A 20,949-nucleotide genomic window follows, 5' to 3' on the forward strand; every position below is an offset into this window, starting at 1 on the left:
CTTTGTCCTTGGACTCAGAGCTCCGGTTTCTGCCCGGCCTTGCAGCTGCTCTGCTGTGAGATCAGTTTTAGTAGCAAAGCCCAGGTCCCCCCACTGCCCTGCTGGCTCCTGGAGAGAGGGAGGCAGGCTGCAGGTGGGGCATTAGCTTCGCCATCTGCTCAGCAGCCCCGACTGCCTCACCTTCCACTGGGATCCCCTCGAATACCCCAGTGGGAGGCCAGGAGGAAGGGCATGAACATGGGCCGTGGGAAGGTTTTGGAGGTTGGGGGACAGCTGGTCTCTGACCCAAGGATGAATGGCCACCCTGCCTTGTCTTCCCCTGATCCCACCCATCAGGAGGTGGGGGAGTGACATCATGCACAGTTGACTCTGGTGTCCTTTCTCTGGAGCACGGGGACCCTGCGCCCATTAAAACCACTCAGGGAGTTGGACCTGGGCCCCCTCTGCTCTTCTCTGTGGGGGGAGATGCCACACAGGCTCCTCTCTGACCCCTGCCCTCATTCCCTGCAACTCCTCAGGGACAGCAGGGAGTTAAAGGGCGAGGGGGACGAAGAAGAGGAGAAGGGGGAAAAATCGGAGGAGAGAATGGAGGCGATAAACTTGGGAGAAGGTGTTTTTCAAATGTTGTGACATTAAGGGTCCCTCGGTGACCATCTGGTTCTCTTTTGATGCATGAGGCCAGGGCGCAGGGGTGGCAGGCCCAGACAAACGGAGACACCAGTGTCTGGAGCCTGCTTCCTGCCCCAATCTTATGGTCCCTGTTGGGGAGGCGGTAACTTCCTGGCCCAGGGAGGGCGCATGATTTTAAGGGTATCACCTATGAAATAGACAGAACCCTCTAAAGATGAATGTCAAGGGGGTGACCGTATATCCCAGACAATCCCAATGTATGCCTTTGTCTCGGAATCTTGGCCAGTCAGCATCTCCTTTTTTCTCTCAAAAATGTCCCATTTGGACAGTAAATCATGTGGTCACCCCAAGCACAGACAAGCCCTTGACGGGGGCAGCTCTAGGGGATCAGGAGCAGAGAAGAGAGACAGAGCCGGGATCCGTAGGCCCAGGCTGAGGGAAGAGAGCGTATGAGAGCCCCGGCCTCCAGCAGAAGGGGCGGCATGCAGGAGAGGCCCGGGTCTGGCAAGACAGTGATGACCTGGGGCTGGCCTCCTTCCAGAAGCCCTAATGGCCTCGTTTCACAGGAAAACAGCTTGTCTGGCTCTATTTCTCCTTCTTTCAAAATATCCAAACCCATTTGGCTGCCACGGCCTTTGCCACTCACTAAATTTCATTGTGGTTGTTTTGGCGGCAGCCCCTGATGGGCAGGGGGCGGCCGCGTGAAAGGGCCGAGGTCCCAGTTCTCCCTGGGGGTTTCCTACGCTCGGGCTTCGCCCGGTTCCCTGGATCCCTGAGGAGTTTGGAAGATTCTTCCCCAGACCCTAAGCATTTCTCCTTTAACCATCAGCACCTATGAGCTGATCAGGGGGCCCAGGGGGGCACAGGGCCCCTTTGTACTTGCCCCATCGGCCCGAGGTTGGGACCAAGCACGTGCTCTGCTCCCTGGGCTCCAATGGGCCGTGAAGGGAGGCTGGGGGTAGAGAAGCACCAGCACGAGGCTGTGGCCACCCCAGGTTGGGCCCAGCTGGTCCAGAACAGTGTGCTCTCCTCTCTGAGCAATTGATCACATTCATTGTTTCAAGTCAATTCAATTCAGTGACCCTTTCCTGGGCATCAGTCGCAAGAGAGGCTTGGTGTTATGGGATCCCAAAGCAGAACAAGATATGATTCTTGTCCTTAAGGAGCTTATAGTCTAGTGGGGCGTGTAAGACATGTGAGCCCAGAGAGCAGAAAGGCCCATCAGATACCTAGATATCTGTGTTGTGAGGGAGGTCAGGGCCAACGGCCATGGGAACTCAGAGCGGGGAGGGAGAGAACCTCCAGGAAGGGCTGCCCTTTGAGGAGGGGCCTGAGGGGTGGACCAGAGGCATGTTCCAAGACAATGATAGTGTGAAATTCTGACGGACTGAGCCTTGTGACCAGAAGGACCTGTGGTGAAACACACGGGGCTGCTTTAGTCGGAATGAAAGGGCCTGGTGGGAAGTCACAGAGGTTAGGCTAAGTAGGGGAGTTGGGGTCACAGGCGAGCAGGCCAAGAGGGGACCAAATAAGGACTTTGGACTTTCCCTGCAGGCCTGAGAAGCCACTGAAAAGGAGCAGGAGGGGACAAGAGCAGGGCTGGGTTGGCGGAGCCCTTCTTCCTGTGGGGTGATGGTGATGGCAGCGGGGAGAATCTCAGGAGGCAGTTGAATTCCAGGCGAGGGATAAGGGCAGCCGCCATGTTAACTCGCCGCTAAAACACTCACCCCCCAGGCCTAGCGGGCCATGGGCCAAGAAGGATCCGAGACCCAACTTCTTTTGGGGGGGTGGTATTCTCTCGTCTCGATTCCCCCCTTCCCCAGGTCAACCCACAGGCCAGATGGCTCTGTCCTTTCTCGGGTGGAGGCCAGTTCTCCCCATCCACCCCCCGCCCAAACACATGCACACCACCACCCACGCCCTGGATCCATGGGACCCGGGTGGGAAGGGAGAGGCAAGCAAAGGCCTGAGCAAGGCAGACCTTTCACAGCCCAGCCCCCCCTTCCCCCGCTCTGGGTGCCTCCAAGCAGCCAGGCCCAGTGCGCATTAGGGAGCAGCTCCGATGATTAAGAAGAGGAAAGATAATTATGTGTCAAGATGATGTAGCCCAACTCTGCAGTCAGGCCAAGGTAGCACAGCAGCTGGCAGACCAGTCGCAGGAGGCCGCCTCGGGCATGGGCTGCACAGACACCCAGGTGTGTCCTTCAGCTACTAGGCCAGCACCGCAGGCAGAGAGAAAGCCGACTCAGGGCACTGAGGGGTGCTGTGATGGGAACGGGGGCACATGGGGAGTGGAGGGGCACGTCTCCCTCCAGGAGGACTCTGCGTCCCTGCCAGGCTGGCTGTGTTTTGGCCCCAGTACTGGGGTCTCTCCCTACAAGTGTCATAGCCCAAGGGCAAGCCATGAGCCTCTCTGTCCTCAAGGAAGCCACTCCTGCCTCTGGGTACAGTTCAGCCTATTCATTCAGCTCTAACAATGTCACGGTGGTGGGCATTAGCGAGGACAATCACTGCAGCGTGTGCTGGCATTATTGGAGACAATCTCAGCAGTAGTTATTGGTGTTCACAGTGATAATACCCAGGGCATTATTGGCATTGGCACTCAGAATATGGACAGCGTTATTAGTATCTGCAGCAATCAGATCCGTGGGGACACTAGTGAAGGGCCGATCAGCTGTGACTCTGGGGAAAAAGGAAACTGACAGTGACTGGGAAGCTGTTTGAGACGCCTTCTCACACCTGGGCCTTGAGAAGAATGAAAAAATCCCCAGGCTTTCCTTTGAGAAATGTGCTGGTCAAGAAACTCTGACCCGCCCCCCTCCCCTCAAGAGTTCAGGAGGTCCCAGAGTGAGACAGGTTGACAGACCAGGAATAGATGAGGAAGTTCTGTCACCAAGCACCCAGCAGGCAGGCTGCCCATCAGTCTGAGAAGGTAGATCCCCATTCAGGACCTGCTGAAATCTTTCCTTCTTGGCTGCAATTATGGGTGGCTCTCTTAGGGCCCTTCGAAGGGACACTGCTTCCCTGGATGTTGCGTGCCCTGGCTTTTGCGGCTGCAGGAGAGGGACGCGTATTTTTTCAGGCTGAAAGACCAAAGTCCTTTGCCTTCACTCAGCTGCTTTGGGTCATGGGCCAAAGCACTGCTGTCCATCGGTGGTGTTGAAGCCCTGAGCAATTACATAATTTGTCCAAAAATCCAAACGAAGTCGTATGACAAGAGTCTTCTCATCTATGTGAGGGGAGGTGTGTTGGTCTCATCCTTTGATGTGTGGGATTGCAGGGGGCCGTGATTTTGCATTCCATTAATTAGGTGCACAATGAATTATGCAGTTGAGTGGTGCCAAACTGGGGCAGTTGTGCGTTTGTGGGTAGGGCAGGCTCCATGGCTGCAAATGGCCGAGTGTTATCACTGCCTTTCATAGCTCCCTTCTGCTTTGCATGAAGCCGTACCTGCAAGAAGTGGTTATTATTAGAATTATTTATTTCCTTCATTAGTTTTCCTCCTAGACGTCCCCCAGTGTGTGGCGCAAAGGAGAGGGTAAGGCTGGGGAAAAGTGCAGTGCCTGCCCTGTCCAGGAGCCCTGGCTTCAAGCAAGAGAAGGCTGCAAAGACCCCCCTACACACACACAAGGAAGGAGGATTTGGGGTGGGAGCCAGCAGCCCATCCCCGGAGCATGCCTGGGATGGGCAGGGTGGCTCAGTGCGGAAGGGCACCGGAAGGAGGCACAGCCGGGTTTGAATCCTAGTGCCTTGGGCAAGTCACTTAACTTACATCAGCTCAGCCTTCCCCTCTGTAAATTGAAGCTGGTGGCGGCACTTACTCCACAGGAACTGTGGAGAGGACTACCCAAGATCATGGATATGGAGGGCCAAGCCAACTCCATCTTGGACGGAGCCAACTCCCTCTTGTCTGGGGAAGAAGGTTGTAATTGATGGGTTTATGTTTCGAGGGGGAATGAAGTTGTGTCAGAGAGAAACTTTTTTGGCTACAGGCTCCCTCATCTTGGTGCGGCTCCTTTTAAGTAGGGCAGCCTAGCGAGTTTCCATTATGGCTCAGCAGGATAAGAATCCAACATAGCATCCATGAGGACAAGGTTCGATCCCTGGCCTCGCTTGGTGGGTTAAGGATCTGGTGTTGCTGTGGCTGTGGCTGTGCCTGTAGGGTAGGCTGGCGACTGCAGCTTTGATTCGACCCCTAGCCTGGGAACCCTCATGTGCCGCGGGTGCAGCCCTAAAAAGAAAAAAAAAAAAAAATAGGACTGGGACAAGCCAGCCTGGATGGAACCAGGGCAGCAGGAGAGAGATCAGCCTCCGCAGAGTGATTGGAGGACTTTTGTCCATCTCTGCCAGCACATTTGCTCTGAGATTATCCATTTGGGCCATGTGTCATCTCTTAGTCTCCATGGGCATTTTAGATGTGTGTACATGAATACAGGACCCCTTCTTTTCTAACGTGGAGTCATCCCTCCCTCTCTCCATTACTGTGTATTTCTGCTCCCATATACAGACTTATTTGTTCTCCTTGAGGAATGTATGTTCATTTTATGGACACATAAAAGCTTTTTTACATGGGTTATGCAAATATGGGTATTGTATGTTTTCTACCTTTCTGAGATCTTTGGTTGAAAGGGGACACAGAAGGCCAGGCATTGGGCAGGCACCAAGTTTTCCGGATAGTGTATACGTTCAAAGAGATGATCAAATGTGAGCAAGTGCCTGTCTATGTCCCTGTTGCCAGCACCAGGGAGCGGGGAGAGCTCTAAGCCAGGCCTGGGTGTGCTAAGGCTCCACGGTCCTGAGACACAGCTGTGCATATAGAGTTTGGTCCCAAAGGCCCCGCAGGCATCACCCTGTGTTCTGCTGGCCAAAGCGTGGGTTGTCCCGAGCCTGCCTCCAGCGGTGGCCCCGGGGCTCACGGCAGGGACATGGAGGCTGGGCACCCTTATACTCTCAGGCTGTGTGGCAGGTGATGCTCAGAATTCCTCTCGCTGCCCTTGGAAGAGGAGCCTGGTCTCCCAGCCTCAGAGTTTGTCCCCCGTTTTCCACCCACCTGTCTTTCGCGATCTCTCAGTGTCTGTCTATCTCTTATTTGCTCTAGTCGAGGTATACACTGATCCTGCCCACATTAGAGGAGGTGGAGGTTTGCATCTGGTCTGGACTTTAAGAGGTATGGGGGCCAGAGGGACCATGGTTCGGGGCCAGGGGAAAGAGCTGGGGGTGGCGGTTAGACTCTTTGGAGAGCGGGTTCCTAGAGGCCAGAGAGCAGAACAGGACAGGTGGCCCAGGCCTCCACTGGGAAACCAAGAGGCTAACGGTGGTGGAGTCTCAGGGCCTGGCTCGCTTCCACCATGAGCCACTGCTGGGTTTGGGGCTGAGGCCTGGGTGGCCTGGAGGGTCAGGCCCTCGGTGGATGGGGGGCCCTTTTTCCAGCCCTTGGAAAAACAAAGAGCAGATCGGGTAGTAAAACAAAAGCAAAGGAGACCTGGAAGCACCTGACAGCCCTAATTCATCACGGCCCAAGTTTTTTCCTGTGTTCCCATTATATTTGTTTGTAAAAGTGGAAATCAATTTTGAAGGTAATTTTCTGGAAAGAATGGAAGGGAGGTGGGAGGGCCGGATAAGGCAGAGATGGTAAAAGGAAAAATTTAGGCCAGGCACAGCCCAGGGGCAGCTCTTGGCAAGGTGAAAGAAAATTGCATATTCAATCTCCATCCATGAATCTCCCTCACTGCTGCCCGCCTCCTGCTTGAAAACAATGAAGGCTTTTTCCCAGCGCTGGGCAGGGCCTCGGTATCAGCCTCACTTTAACTTCAGGGTCATTAATTCCCTGATTATTGAAGGAGAAGAGAGGGTTGCAGCATCGTCCATTCCAAAGGCACACCCCCCCCCATGTGATCAGGCCCTGGGCCGGGGTGGGGCGGTGGGGGGGCAGCCGGAGGGGGGCGGTGAGGTGAGGTGTTGTTTCAGAAGAGCAGAGGGGTGGGAGGGAGGAAGTGGGGAGCCAACTGGACTGGGGGGAAGGACACCAGGAGGAGGGGAGAAGAAGGCAGTCATTACTGCATACCTCTGTTGTGTTGTTATTGCAAATTAAAAGTAGCATGTTCCACTCCGCAGCTATCTTTGGGGAGGGAGGGGCACCGAGGGAGGTGGGGGATCTTATCATTGCTTCTTCAGCAGACCAGCCGTGGTGTCACCGTGTGAGGTGACATTTGAATTTACAATTCCGCTGAGAAAAGCCATTAATTCACAAATTAACATTTCTCCCTCTCCCTCTCTCTTTAACACTCTCTCCCTCTCGCACATGGATGTGCAAGCAATTGAAAAGACAAAGGAAATAGCCTTAAGGAAGAGACTTTACTGCTAGTCTGTCTGTGCTGAGATTGCTCCCCCTGCTTCCAGATAGATAAACCAATTACCTGAGCAGCTCTGCTCCTGGCCGCCCGTGATCACCTCCTTTTGTAGGCTGCCTCCGTGGCTGGATTACACTCGGTGTATCTCATTAATGTAAACCAGGCATGCCCTGGTCACTGGGCTCTCTTCCCCGCTCTCTTTCTGGAGGGCCAGCGGGAGGAGTGCTGATGTCAGAACAGGCAGGCCAGGGGGACCCCAGGGATGAGGAGAGGCCACCAGCTGTTCCCCCCTCCCTGGGACTTTGGGTGCATGCGGCCTGGGCCTGTGGTCCTGGAGGAGGCTGCAGGGGGAAGCTTGCAGGGGTGTGCTCCCTGGCAGGGGTGCATGGGCGGACGTTTAGAGGCAGAGGTAGGAGCCAGAGCTGGCCTCTCTGGGGCCCACAGAGCCTGTTCTCTGTGGCCTTTTGGTCCAGAGGTAGGGGGTTGGCAGGAGCTGAGAGGGGTCTGTGCACTCCTTGCGGAGAAGAGCTTAGGGGAAAGGTGCACTGAATCTGCACCATTTTAGTGGGACAGCATGCGGCCCAAAGGAGCTGGGAGGGGTACCTGCCCAGGAGGGCCCGGAAGGCGAGGGGAGGTTGCGCTCTGTTGGATAAACAAAACGAGGCTGCACTGATTTCCTCGCTTAGACTTGGACACCGTTAAGTCTGTTTGCCACTCAGTCCCTACACACATACCCAGCCTGCCAACTCCCTTCTGAGAGAATACCCACCCAGGGGGGCAGACCCAGGGGTGCTTGCTGGGCTCTCGGACCTCGAGTGAGCTTAACATTGTGGGTGGTGGGTCACAGAGACCACCGCCCCCCCCCTTTATGTTTGCTCTCACTCCCCTCCAGGCCCTGGCCAAGCACGGCGAGAAGACAGTATATGGGCAGAGGGAAGCCAAGCAGAGTTTGAGCTTCTTTAAGGAAAGTACCTCTGTGGTTTATTGCTGGAATTACATTATTTCACACATACTGGGCTGCCTGGCACAGGTCACAGACTCTGACCCTCAGGAGGCAGGTCCCATGAAAGTCCAGAAACCAAATCTACGTGGAGGAACCATCTGTCTGGACGAGTAGCCGACTTTAACTGCATTAACAGAGCGCAACCTATGTTCATTTTCCAACAAATATTCAAAAACGGGCTACTGGCCACTCCCGTCCAAGAGAGAGCTAAGGTTCAAAGGTCAGCATTCACTAAGACACCCCCCCCAAAGCCCATTTATGAACACATATTCATTGTTATGATTATATCTTCCTAGTAACCTAGGAAATTAGACCGTTCTTACCTGAGGGGGGACTTTTTCTATCTTAGTTGGATCGCATATTTTGGCCGGACTCTCATGGGAATGTTGGCTACGAGCCTGTTGAACACTGACCGTGTCATTATCCAGAACTGGGTTTAAAGGTTTTATTAAGACCTTTACCTGGACCCCGTGCACACATGGGGGAGGTACCTGGGGAGGTACCAGGGCTTAGCCATGGCTGTGTGTAGTTGATGCGGGCGTGTGAATTTGTACCTAAATCCCTGCGTTTATACCAGAGTCCGCAGTCGAGTCATGCATCGCCCTAATTTCTCAACCAGTTCCTGCTGTTGTGGAGAGTTGTATTTGGTTGTTTGAGGAAGTGTGTTGCGATTTAGCCCCAAAGAGGATTTTTGTTTCCTCAAGTGCCAAAAAGTCAGGATAGGTCAACAGAGGATGCACAGATTTGCAGTAGAGGGGCTGCGTGGGACCCTCCACCGGTGGCAATCGGGGTGGGTGCAGCACAGTACAACTTGGCCTTGGGTTCCCCCCCCCTCCCCCGTGGCTGCGGGCTCCCGTGCTCCTGCATGCACACCCATCTTGTCAGGATATACCTTCAGCCCTTGTCTTCCTCTCGACAACTACCTTCCAGCCCTGCAGGTGGGCACGGTGCTCCTTCCTCACGGGCAAGGGGACCCAGCAAGAAATCTGCTGCGTCAGCTCTGCCCTTCTCCCCCGGGGTGAGGGGGCATGGACGCAGGAGGGAGGAGCCGGTCCCTGCCACTCGGGAACTCACGTCCCTGGGCACCATCTCCTCTGCAGGCCCCCGGGCAGCTGAGACGGGCAGGGGACTGGGGATGACATGACTTGGAAAAAGGGCAAGGGAGATCCAGAACTGCCACCTGCCAGAGGAATGGGTCCCAGCCAGCATTGCTGGCTGCATGACAGGGGCCCCAGAGCCCAGGGAAGGGCCTCTCCTTTGCCTGTCTTCCTCAGGGCCCCGGTGGCCAGTAGGGCTCTCCGGGACCCTCCTCATTCTTCCCCGTGGGGGTGGGAAGGCAAGGGGGGTTGGGGGAGGGCCGGAGACTGATCACGAGCCTTGGAGCCGAGTTGCAGCAGAGCCAGTAATTCAAACCATCCTGACCCTTCGGTGAACCCAAACCTGCTGACCTTGACAGCACCAGACAAGGGAGGCCTCACAGACCTCAACCTGCATGGAGGCTTTGCCTTCTCTCCCTCCCTTCCTCGGAGCCCATGGCCCAGGCTCCAGGTGGCTCCTGGTTTGGCCGTCCCAGCGAAATGTCAGCATCCTCCCTCCCTGAGCTGCCCGCCTGCCTGCCTCAAAGCACCCTTTGTGCTCATCTCTGCCAGAGACAGTTGCGTGGACGTCTCACGGGGGTCTCTCCGGGGCCTTCTGCTTTCGACAGAGCTTTTACACCTTGCCTGCTCTCCTCCTGCCCAGACTTCATCTTTTTCAGCAGCACTGGCTAGTGTGTGTGTTTGTGTGTGTGTGTGGTCTGGGTGCATACAGGGACAGGGATAAAATGTGATTGAGACAGAGCAGACAGGGGAGGGAAGGAAAAGAAAAGCCAGAGGAAAGCAGCCCCAGGAACCTGCATTCAAGTAAATGCAGTTATGAAGTTTATGATCTCCTCCTGGGGGGAGCTGGAGTCCATCCAACAGCCTCTTGGAGCCGGCCAGACAGCTCCCGAAGCAGAAAGTGCGGCAGGAGTGTGAGCAAGTGACACCGAGAGAAATGCATGGCCTCTCTCTCTCTCTCTCTCCCTTCTTCTCTCTCTCTCTCTCTCTCTTCCTCACTGGCTCACACAGATGTCCCCCGGCCCCAGCAGCCTGCAAAAACTAGGATGGAGGGATGCAGACAAGTGTGTTTGGTAGGAGGGACCCAGGAGCTTCCCTTCCCTCTTACCCCCGCCCCCCATCTCCATTTCCTTGGCAGCGTGGACCACTGGGGCAACTGGCTTGTGGAAGCTGCTGTGGGTGAAGGGCAGGGCGGGTGGTCCTGAGGTCTAGGGAGTAAAAGGGACCAGAATGTGGTCTCCCAAGAACCTGCCTTTTTGCCAGTGCCAGGGATCCATATTTTTCTGGCACCTTGGTCTAGACCAACCCGGTACCCCACAGCTACTGAAGACAGCTGCTGGAGTTCCTTGTGGAGAAACCATCAGAGACAGTATTTTTTTCTGGGAATTCAGGGGAAATAAATGGTTGACTAGGTTGGGATATGGGAGCTCTCAGAGGGACTTACAAGCAAGGTGAAGCACCTGCCTTTCTAGACTCTGCTTCATGGGCACAAGCACATGGGTTCATGTGTGAATTCACTAACACTAATACTGACAATAAGAATACTCGACTTTAGAGGAAAAAGGAGAGTGGAGAAGAAAAATGGCTAGAAAGGGAAATGTGTAGCCAAGGCCTTGGCTCTGGGGGGGGCAGAGGTGTTGGCAACAGCCAGTCTGTTGCCCCCGGTGCTGCTTCCGTGACATGCCTGGGCTGGGGACTGGCAGGGGAGAAATTGACCTCCCACTTCTTCCTGGGAACCCTGTGTCCCTATTCAAGTTCTTCCAGGAGCTGGGACAGAGGGGGACAACAGCGGGAGAGTCATCCAAAGGCTGTGAGTCGAGGAGGAGAGGGTGCAGGGGAAAGGGAAGGGTGGCTAGAAATTGCTGATTGTGGAGGATGCTTTGGGAGGCCAGGAGATGCGGGGCGTGGAGGGAGGCAGGAACTGCCCAGGGATGGCTTTTGCCCTTTCTCTCCCCTTTTCTCTCCCCTCCCCTCCCTCCTCCTCCTCATCCCTCCCCCCTTCCCTCCGCACATCTTTATTGGTTCCGGTAATAGCGTTGATTTGCATGTCAGGCAAAGCCTTGCTACACACACAAAAAGAAAACCCCAGCCGTGGCGGTGTGGCAGTGTCAGCTCTCGCTGTTGTTCGACAGTGTAAAATTAAATTAATAAAGCCCCCAACACAGGAAAACATAACAGGAAATTAATGGCCTTTACTGTCGCTCTGATGCAGTCATTTGCAACCCTGCTTTCCGCACCAAAGACTTCATAAATGCAAGCAGTTTCTCTAAACAAGCATACTTAGAGCGGCCTGGTATGTAATTTTTCGCCTTGCTTGTGTCCTTTGAGCTAACAAAGCCCCCTTCCCTTCCGGCTCCAGAGAGGTTCCTAACTGGCTCTGGCCCCAGCTGGAGCCTGGCACCAGGCAGGAGGCCCCAGTCCCTCCCAAGAGCCCAGGGAGGGCTGAAGGAGGACCGGGTCCCACCCAGACAGAGCCACAGCCAGCCCTCCATGCCCGCTGGCCACCAGAGAGCCCCGAGGACCCGCAGGAAGGCACAGCGCAGGCTCTCAGCCAGGAAAGTTGATCCCTCCGGGGAATTCACCCAACCTCCCCCCAACCCTGGCCAGCCCTTCCTCTGCACAGCTGTCCTCTCTCTCCCACTACCTGTTTGCTCCCCTCCCCCATACACACCCGCTCGCCCTCCTTCTACTTCTCATCAGAATCTCACACACCAGGCTGGCTGTGTGTTGGCAGCGGGTGCCCGTGCCCTTCTTTTCTAACAATAGCTGGGGGACTAATCGGCTCAAAAAAGGGAAAGTAGGAGTTCCTGTCGTGGCTTGGCAGAAATGAATCTGACTAGCATCCACGTGGATGCAGGTTCAATCCCTGGCCTCACTCAGTGGGTTAAGGATCTGGCGTTGCCGTGAGCTGTGGTGTAGGTCGCAGATGCAGCTGGGATCTGGCATTGCTGTGGCTCTGGTGTGGGCCAGCAGCTGTAGCTCCGATTCAACCCCCAGCCTGGGAACCTCCAAATGCCGTGAGCGCGGCTCTAAAAAGACAAAAAAGCAGGGGGAGTAACTTCTCTGGGGTTCCAGGCCTGCCCCTGTCTCCCTCTTCGCCTCTGGTTGGTTTGGAGACATGAGGGTCTTAAGTGATCATTCAGGCCAACCCTCTGACCTTGGGCAGATTTCCCATAAACCACTTTGGAGAGCTGAGCGTCTGTGGTTTTGCTTTGGCCTGTCAGTGAGCGGGATATTGAGAAGACTTGCACTCACCTCTCTAGGGATCTCTGCGGGCCCAAGTTCCCGCTGGGTTGAGATATATGAGCGGTGTAAACCACCAGGAGGTGGATCCCAAGGAACTTAACAATCTTTGAAGAGGCAGGGTTACCCTGGGTCTGACCATAAGCTGTTGCATAAATGTCGAGCCATGTGGCTGAGCATGTGGTAGGAATCCGGGGATGTGGCTAGAATAGCAAGCAGGAAGTGGGACTTGAACCTGGGACTGGCTGAGATTCAGAGAGGCTCTCATGGGGAGGGAGGCCAGTGGCTGGGCTGAGAGTGGTGACAAGGCAGAGTCAGGTTCTTATCTTCTGTTCTTATCTGCCACTCCCATAGAATTCTCCCCGCCAGCAGTTCTGCCTGACAGGTCACAGCCCCTGCCTGGACACAGGACATAGATAGAAAGTTGTCGCTGTTCGCAGCACTGCCTTTATACTGAGGTGTGGAGGGAAGCGCATGGAACTTGGAACTCAGATATCTGAATGGCGGGCTCCATCTCCACCCCTTGCTTGGGCTGGGACCTTTGGCTGATTACATAATCTCTCCGAATCTGGTTTCCTTCGTTTAAAATAGATGGGACGTAGAGTGGTGGTAAAAATCTCCACACAACATCTCTCCTCTCCCTCCTTCTCTCCCTTCCATTCATTCCACCGGAAAGGCGCTGGGCTGAGCCCTGGGTGGATTTCCGTTCCTCACATGGTGTGGTCCCTGCCCTGGAGGGAGGTCCCTCACCATCCTGATTACCCATCTCTGAATTCCTTCTTGACAGGTGCGGTCTCTCTTAAAAGAGCACTAAAGTCTAGAAACAGTCTAGCCAAAGCCAAGTACAGTAGAACCATTGCTGTTCTCCACCTGGAGATTCTACATCCATAATGTAGCCTTAGATTACATTCGATTTTTTAGCAGCCGTGTCAGACTCAACTCATATTGAGTTCGTGGTCAACTAAAACCTCGAGATCTTTTTCACATCAATTGCTATCAGCCAGATCTACCCCATTCTGCACTTGTGTAATTGATTTTTTTTTTAAATCCAAACATAGGGCATTCCATTTATCCCTGTTGAATTTCATCTCATTGGTTCGGGCTCTTAATTCCACCTGATTAAGATTGTAAGGATGTCTTCTATGTCATCATTCAAGCAGTTTTTTAAATAGAGTTATTTCCCTTTAAAATAAAAGAAAGCTACATGACCCACCAGTGGAGACGCCCCTCACCTGGTTGCTTTAGGGACTATTGAGCCCAACAGCCATCAGCCATTTCACTGTTCTTCATCTTGTCCGTAAAGTTAGGAAGATTTTAAAAATCCAGTATAAGTTGATGAACAGATTGAATGCCTGCTGTGTATAATGCATAGCAGGATTGATTTACAAAGGCAAATAGGACACAGTCCCTGACCTCAAGAACCTTCTAATCTAGTAAGAGATAGATGTGCATACAAGCAGAATGTGATAGATGCTATGATCAAGGTAGAAAGTGCTGTGATAAACAATAAAAAAAAAAAAAAAAAAAAAAGGAGGGAGCAGTTTCTTCCCACCAGGGCTATTGAGGAAGTCTTGATGGGGACGGCATTTGATCTAAGCATTGATAACTAGTTAATGTGCTACAGCTTATTCTTGGGGGGTGCATGCAGGCTCCATGGTATGACTGTTTTCTTTTCTAATGCCCACGAATTAACTGCATGATAGTTTCTTCTACGAGGTTTCCAGGCCCTAATATTAAATGTATTAGAGTGATATTCGCATGAGCTTTCTTTTCCTCCTTTTTTTGCGAAGCATGATGGCGTTGGTTTTGTCACAGCCTTGCCCTTTCATCGTGACTTTTCAAGGATGATCAACAGCAGCAAAATTTAGGATCCTACTGCCCCCTGACCTCATGTTTCTGATATATGAATTATCTGGGCCTGGGAGAGTTAACCCAGTTGAAATGTCTAAGAGTTACCTGCCTGGTCTCCTTCTGACCCAGGCAACTCCTGCTGGTCCCATTTTCAAGATTCTTTCCTTTGACGGAGAAGACAAAGGCAAGCTGGGGGTGGAGAAGTTTTACCCTTCCTCCCGTTTCTCTACCTATTCCCTCCCCTCCTAAGCACAGAGCCTCATGCCGCCTTCCTTTTTATTCTTTCTCCAGACACAGCCACCAAGGCCCTTTTTTGTCGTTTCAGCTTGTTCTGAGCTTTTGTCTTCCCGACGGGGTTCCTCTCCTCTCGCATCCATCCTTGGTTATGGTCTCCTCCGTCCATCTGTTGTGTGTCCTCTCTAAGAACAAAACAATAACTTGTGTCTGATAATAAGTGTAATACATGCCCCTTGTAAAAGAGCATTGGGAAGATAATAATAAATTTTTTAAAAACCACCCATAATCTCATCACTAAGAGAGAACCACTGTTAGAATTTTGGCGTATTTTTTACAGTCTTTTTTTTTTTCCTGTATATGTAGGAACTATATATTCAGGAAATATATATATTCTGATAAAATTATGTCTATATTCTGATAAAAAGTATATATATTATATGAACTTTTTATCAGAATTGGAATGAGATGGTACAAGCAGCTTGTGTCTCGCTATTTTCACTTGACATTATATAGGACCGTTTTCACATATCATTAAATATTCTTTGAAAACATGATTTTTTAATGGCTGCATAATCTTCCACTCTTCGGTGTACATGTCCTTTTAAAACCTAGACTCATCATATTTTAAAGCTTATTCGTGTGCAACAACAATGATTTTCCTTAAATGCCCTCGCTCTCCACCCCTCCCCCACTCCCACTCCCTTTACTTTGTCAGGTTGATTATTCACGCTGGTAGAGGCAGAATTTCATTTTTAGAGTATCCTGTGCTCATGGAGTTATATTCCCTTCTACAGTCTCTTGCCATGGGATCACACAGTCATTCTTTCCCTCAGCACACAGCAGTTTGCTTTCCTGGAGTCAGAGTCTGCCAAACACCCCTTTCCTTTGCTACCGTCACCTCTAAACGTGGTTGCTTTCTTCTCAGATCCCCAACACTTTCCTTTCATCAAGTTTTCTTTCTTGGTCAGAATTAAGCAACCTGGAATAGTGGGAAGGGCACGGACTAAGAACCTCGGTTTCTATCCTAATGATGACTAGCTGTGTGACATGGGAAAATTATTCAACCTTTCTGAGCCGCTCTCTTTTTTTTTTTTTTTTTTAACTCTCTAAGAGGGAATCAGATGAAATTATCTCTATGATACTTTCTACCTATGAAATGTGATAACGCTGGATCTAGAGTAGCAACTTCCTAGGCTGCTGCTTTTTCCTGCTAAAAGACAACTTGCAAGGCAAGTATAGAATGTATTCCATCTGACAAATCAACCAACAGTTTTTGTCACCTCCTGTGTGTCAGGCCCTGGGCTAAGTTTACAAAAATGAAAAAAAATGGGTCCCCACCTTTAAAATTGTCACAGTTTAGTGGAAAAAATAGACATTAAAGAAGTTCCCATCATGGCGCAGCAGAAACAAATCTGACTAGGAACCCTGAGGTTGCGGGTTCAAATCCCTGGCTTCGCTCAGTGGGTTGAGGTTCCGGCGTTGCCATATGCTGTGGTGTATGTCGAAAACGTGGTTCCAATCTGGCATTGCTGTGGCTGTGGTGTATGCTGGTAGCTGAAGCTTCGATTCAACTCCTAGCCTGGGAACCTCCACATGCTGTGGGTGAAGCCCTAAAAAGCAAAAAATTAAACAAAAAACAAACAAACAAACAAAAAAGAAAGAAATAGACATTAAAAAAATAACTGTAATACATACAGATTCTAAACGTGGCTCTGCCACTTACTGGCTGGAGTAGGTGATTGGGGCAAGTTACTTCACCTCTTTAGCCCTCGGGTTCTTCAGGTTCTGAGCTCAATGGCCAGAGGCACGTCTCCTGGCTTTGCTTCTGCCTCCTCTGTCCTTTGTTAGCTGTGTACCCTTGGGAAAGCTCCTGAACCTCTGCCCCTCCATTTCCTCACCTACAAAACAGGGATAATAGTAGAAGCTTCCTGCTTAAGTTCTGGTGAAAATTATATGAGTTAATACATGTAAAATTCTTAGATGAGTGCCCAATATATAGTAAGCACTTAATGTTAGCTGCTATTATTGTACGGATTAAATCAGTGGCTTATGTTAGGCCTAGTGCCTGGTACCATAATAGGAGCTGAATCGATTTTAGTTATTATTATTATGTCTACAATAGAGGTTTGGATAGATGGCTACTGGAACACAGAGAAAAGAGAATTGAACGCTGCTGAGGGAGGAGTTCGCAAGCCTCTGGTGTTCATCTGAGGAAGCTCAACGTTGAACATCTCGAGGGACTTGGCCAAGGTCATATAGCAAGTGAGGGACAAAATTAGGATTTCAACGCAGGAGATGTTACTCCTAGTGTAGCATTACATTAGGGCTACTGACGCAGCTGGTGTTCCCAGAGGCACATGGCTGGGTGTATGTGGGCCCAGTAAGACTGAGATCAGGCAGGCAGGTAGATAGGTAGGTTTGTAGGTCTGGCCCTGCCTTCCACTTCTCTTGGAATGTTTAGAAGTGGGGCTTGGTCAAAGACAGTAGGTTTGCCAAGGCTGGAAGGCTAGACAGAAGCTGGTCTTGCTCGGAGCCAAAGCTTTGGGCCAAGCTTCTTTTTTCTTTTTCTTTTTTTTTTTTTGTCTTTTCTAGGGCGGCACCCACGGCATATGGAGGTTCCCAAGTTAGGGGTCAAATTGTTGCCACCGGCCTACACCACAGCCACAGCAACATGGATCCGAGCTGCGTCTGCGACCTACACCACAGCTCACGGCAACATTGGATCCTTAACCCACCGACCGATGCCAGGGATCGAACCCGAAAACCTCATGGTTCCTAATCAGATTCGTTAACCACTGAGTCAGGACAGGAACTCCTGGGCCAAGTTTCAAGGGCTTCTTTGACCCCTCCTCTTGAGCTTGGCTCAGGGTGCCTGGCCAGGACAGTGCCGCAAATTGTCTGCTAAAAGGACGGGAGGCCATGGGGAATGTCATCCCATCTCCTTGGACAGAGAGGGTTTGCACCTTCTCTGGCCCAGCCCTCTCAGCCCCTTCCCAGCACTTGGCGGCATTCCCCCCCCTTTCTCTAGATCTCCTGTCTCCTGCCCTTCTCTCCTATCTCCTACCCCCCCAGCCCCGCCGGCGCTCCTTCCGATTCCTTTCTCCTTCCCGCTCCCCTCTGCCCCCGACCCTCCCCATGCCGTTAATCCTCGACCTTCTCCAGTCTGGAAAGCAGCCCGGCTGGCTCGCTCGCTCGTCAGCATCCCCACCTCTCTCCCTGTCCTCAATCAGATGGGAGGCCAGGGTGGCAGCCCAGACCCCGAGGTCCTGCGCCGCCGCCGTGGGGGTGGGGGTGGGGCCGGGGCTGCACAGGCGGGCTGCCCTGAATGACAAGCGGGGATATTGATCGCATTCTGAACTCAGCCCAGCCGATAGAAGGTAATTAATGACTCCATTTGCCTCAGTACCTAGGAGAACAATTGAGTTTGAAACTGCAACAACTGGCAGCTGGGGAGACTGGGGGACGACCTGGGGCTGAACCCCTCAAAGAGGGAAGGTGGTGTGAGAGGAACTAAGGCAGAGAGAGGAGGGGCAGGGGCCACGGGTCAGAATGGGATGCGGCAAAGCCACCCGCCCCATCTCAGCGCCCCACCACCACCACTCCTGCCTCCCTAGCCCCCTGCAGGCTGAGGCCCATCACCCACTCCTCCCACTTCCTCACGCTTTTTTCTTTTCTTCCTATATCCCTTCCTCAGGTCCTTTTTGGTCTGTGGGTGAAATAAGACTTCTTTCGCCCAGATTGCTTCCCCCTGGCTGTGGGATCACACCCGTGTTTCTCACTTTCCCTCAGCTTGTTTCTTCCTTCCTAACATTGAACTAATGGCATCTCTTCTGCAAGTGTTTCCTGGGAATTAGAGCTAATGTGTATAAAGCACCTGGAGGCTGCCTAGTATATAGTTAGTGCTCGGTAAGTGAGGGTGGTGATGATCTTTGATAAAGAAGGCAAATGGGATAGAATGGAGAGGGCTTTCGAGACAGATATTCCTGAGTTCAAATCCAGCCTTTGGCTACTTTCTAGTTGGATGATGTTGAACAAATAATTTTGCCTCTCATCTGAAAAATGAGAATCATAATGGTAAATACCTCCTAAAATGGAATGGATTTAATGAGTGTAGGTGGAATATTGTCAGTTTCTCCATCGCTGGGTAGGTGTTTGCATTCAGGCTTAGAAAACTAAAGTTAGTTTAGTTCTTTGCTGGGCTTTAACAGAATTCCTCTTAAATGCCTTATTTCTCCTTCTTAGGTTTGGGTGAGCAGTCCCTGTTCCTTCTACCTTGATTTCATAGACTTTGATGAGCCCCGGTGCTTTCTGACCAAGGCAGTGGCATTATTTCACTCTGTCTGTTACCACTACCCACACCTACCTTTTGGTCAGTGCCCAAGAATTTCTCTTGTCCCTTGCAGTGATTACTTTGGGGATTCAGGAATAATGTCAACACACAAAGAGGACAGAACACTTCTCTTTTGTCCCCTGTCTCTAGCCCTCATCCCTGATACATGGTGTTTAGGCACTGTCCCTCTCCCCAAGCTGCAGAGACCTCCCTGGACAGCTCTATTCATGAGTGGCCAGCAAGAGGGTTCTAGTTTGGGGTCAGAGAGGTGGGAGGTAGGGCTACAGCTCCAGGGCCACCCAGGACTAGATGGGGAGTGACAAGGCTAAGTGAACGAGGAGATCACATCTTTGTGTTGATGACTCAAAGCCATTTTTATTAATGATACTAGAAGTGGTATGTGCTTGTTGTACAAAGACTGGAACATACAGAAAAACGTAGATGAGAAGGAAATGAGTTTGCTCATGGTCAGGAAGTAACCCCTGTTATCCTGCGGGCGGGGGTCACGGTGACCTTTGACTTTGCAATTCTCTTCTTTTGCGTGGAAAATCCAGCCCCACTCCTGGAGCCCAGGCTCTTCCCGTGGGCTGGGCGGGCAGCAGCAGCTGCTCATTGCTGCTCAGGCCACAACCATCCAGGGGCACCTTCCCTGCATCAGGCTCCTTGATGGATATGCCCTTGATCTAGCTATTTACCCTCCTTTATTCTGCCCTTCATTTACTCTCAGCCTCAGTTTCCTCATCAGTAAAAAGGAGATTCGAATCCTTAGTTACCTTGGAGAATAGTTAAGAAGCCCGAAAAATGTAAGGAGGTCGAGGACAGCTTTTTGTTAACTGCTGAGCAAATAAGGAGCGGTCAGAGGAGGAGACAATATGAGCCTTTGTTCCCCTTGAAAGAATAATCTGCATCAAAGTTTTAACTCAGCAGTTTGTTTAATTTAATTAATGTCTGTATATCCTGCCTCATTCCAAAAAGGACTTGAGGTAGCTCGCTCTCCTTCAGAGCTGCTACAGCTCACGCCAAGGGGACAAAGCACCTGGAAGGGCTCAGTCCTGTGAATCCTGCTACCTGGTTATGCGACCTTGGACTGGTCACCTCCCCTCTCCCACCTCACCACCCATCCCGCTAGTTTTCATTACCATAAAATGAAGAATTTGGGCCAGGTGTCCCCTCGTCATTCTGGGCACAGTCTGGGCTCAAGCAGCCCAGGGGCCATAGTCAGCAACCTCAGGGTAGGGAGGGTGCAAAGCAAAAAGGGGGGAATGTAGGGAGGGACCCAGGGTGGCCCTCAGCTGGGTCCAGGTCCCCTGGGTTTGGCACCCAGGTAACAGGGTGAAGTGAGGTGGAGGGCAGGCTCTGGAGTCAAACTGACCCCGATTCAAATCCTGACTGCCGTGTGTACCAGCTGCATGGCCTTGGATAAGCGACTCAACCGCTCTTCGCCTCCGTTTCCTTATCTTTATAACAGGTATCACAGCACTTACCTACCTCACAGGGTCGTTGGGAGGATTAAATGGCATGTACGAAGTGCTCAGCACCGTGCGGTGGATGGTGGCTGGGCGGGGGACTGCGGACCAGGGCCAAGCCCTCCGCGTGTGGAGACTGACCAGCACAGGTCCCTTTCCTCCTTCTGGGCGGTCTTACTAAACCTACAGCAACATTTTCCAACCTCAATCTTAAAAATGTGGCCTGAGAGTGGGAAAGAATATTGGAAATCAGAAAGCCCAGGACATGTGGCGCTGTCCTCCTCCACCCCCCGCCCCAGTCCAGGTCCTGGACTGCCCTCCTTATCTGGACTCCCAGGATTCCGGGAAGGCAGAGCCAGCTGGGTTCACTCTTATGCCCTCAACCCAACCTGTGCCTCCCTGGGCATCTGGTGTGGGAGGCTTCTTCCTTTTCTTCTTCTCTGCCTCTGTCTCCCGGCTTCCTCCTTCCCTAAGCTTCTCCTCCTCGGACCTCTGAGCCCAGGCTTCTCCTGGCCTCCTTTCCTCACTCCCTTCCCGCCCTTCCTCCTTGCCTCTGCCCCTCCCTGCCTGCTCCAGCCGAGGGAGGAGCACCCCTCGCCCCGCCCTCTGGAGAGAGCCTGCGAGAGCTGACTTGGGGCACTGCCTCACCGTCCCCCATCAGTAATGCCACTGCCCTCTCCCTGCCCCTGGCACTCTCCTCCCTGCCCCCCAGAACTTCCTTTGTGCTCCTTCATCATCAGGA

The 20,949-nt window shown here is 52.3% G+C and overlaps 1 protein-coding gene across 20 annotated transcripts in view; it reads left to right on the forward strand.

The window, feature by feature from the left end:
* PAX2 (paired box 2) overlaps positions 1-20,949 on the forward strand; it is a 92,603-nt gene that overhangs the window by 45,266 nt on the left and 26,388 nt on the right. For 5 of the 20 annotated variants that reach the window (XM_003359329.5, XM_005671388.4, XM_021072681.2 and 2 more), the window contains one exon: positions 5,729-5,797. The exons of the other annotated variants lie outside the window; for them this stretch is intronic. In XM_003359329.5, the coding sequence (XP_003359377.4) occupies positions 5,729-5,797 (69 nt within the window). The remainder of the gene's footprint in view (positions 1-5,728; positions 5,798-20,949) is intronic. 20 annotated transcript variants of the gene reach the window in all.

The sequence above is a fragment of the Sus scrofa genome, chromosome 14, assembly GCF_054392235.1.
Source record: "Sus scrofa isolate SSC_HxYL_T2T_F1_AM1 chromosome 14, Sscrofa_HxYL_maternal_Yorkshire_Landrace_v2.0, whole genome shotgun sequence".
Taxonomy (NCBI): domain Eukaryota; kingdom Metazoa; phylum Chordata; class Mammalia; order Artiodactyla; family Suidae; genus Sus; species Sus scrofa.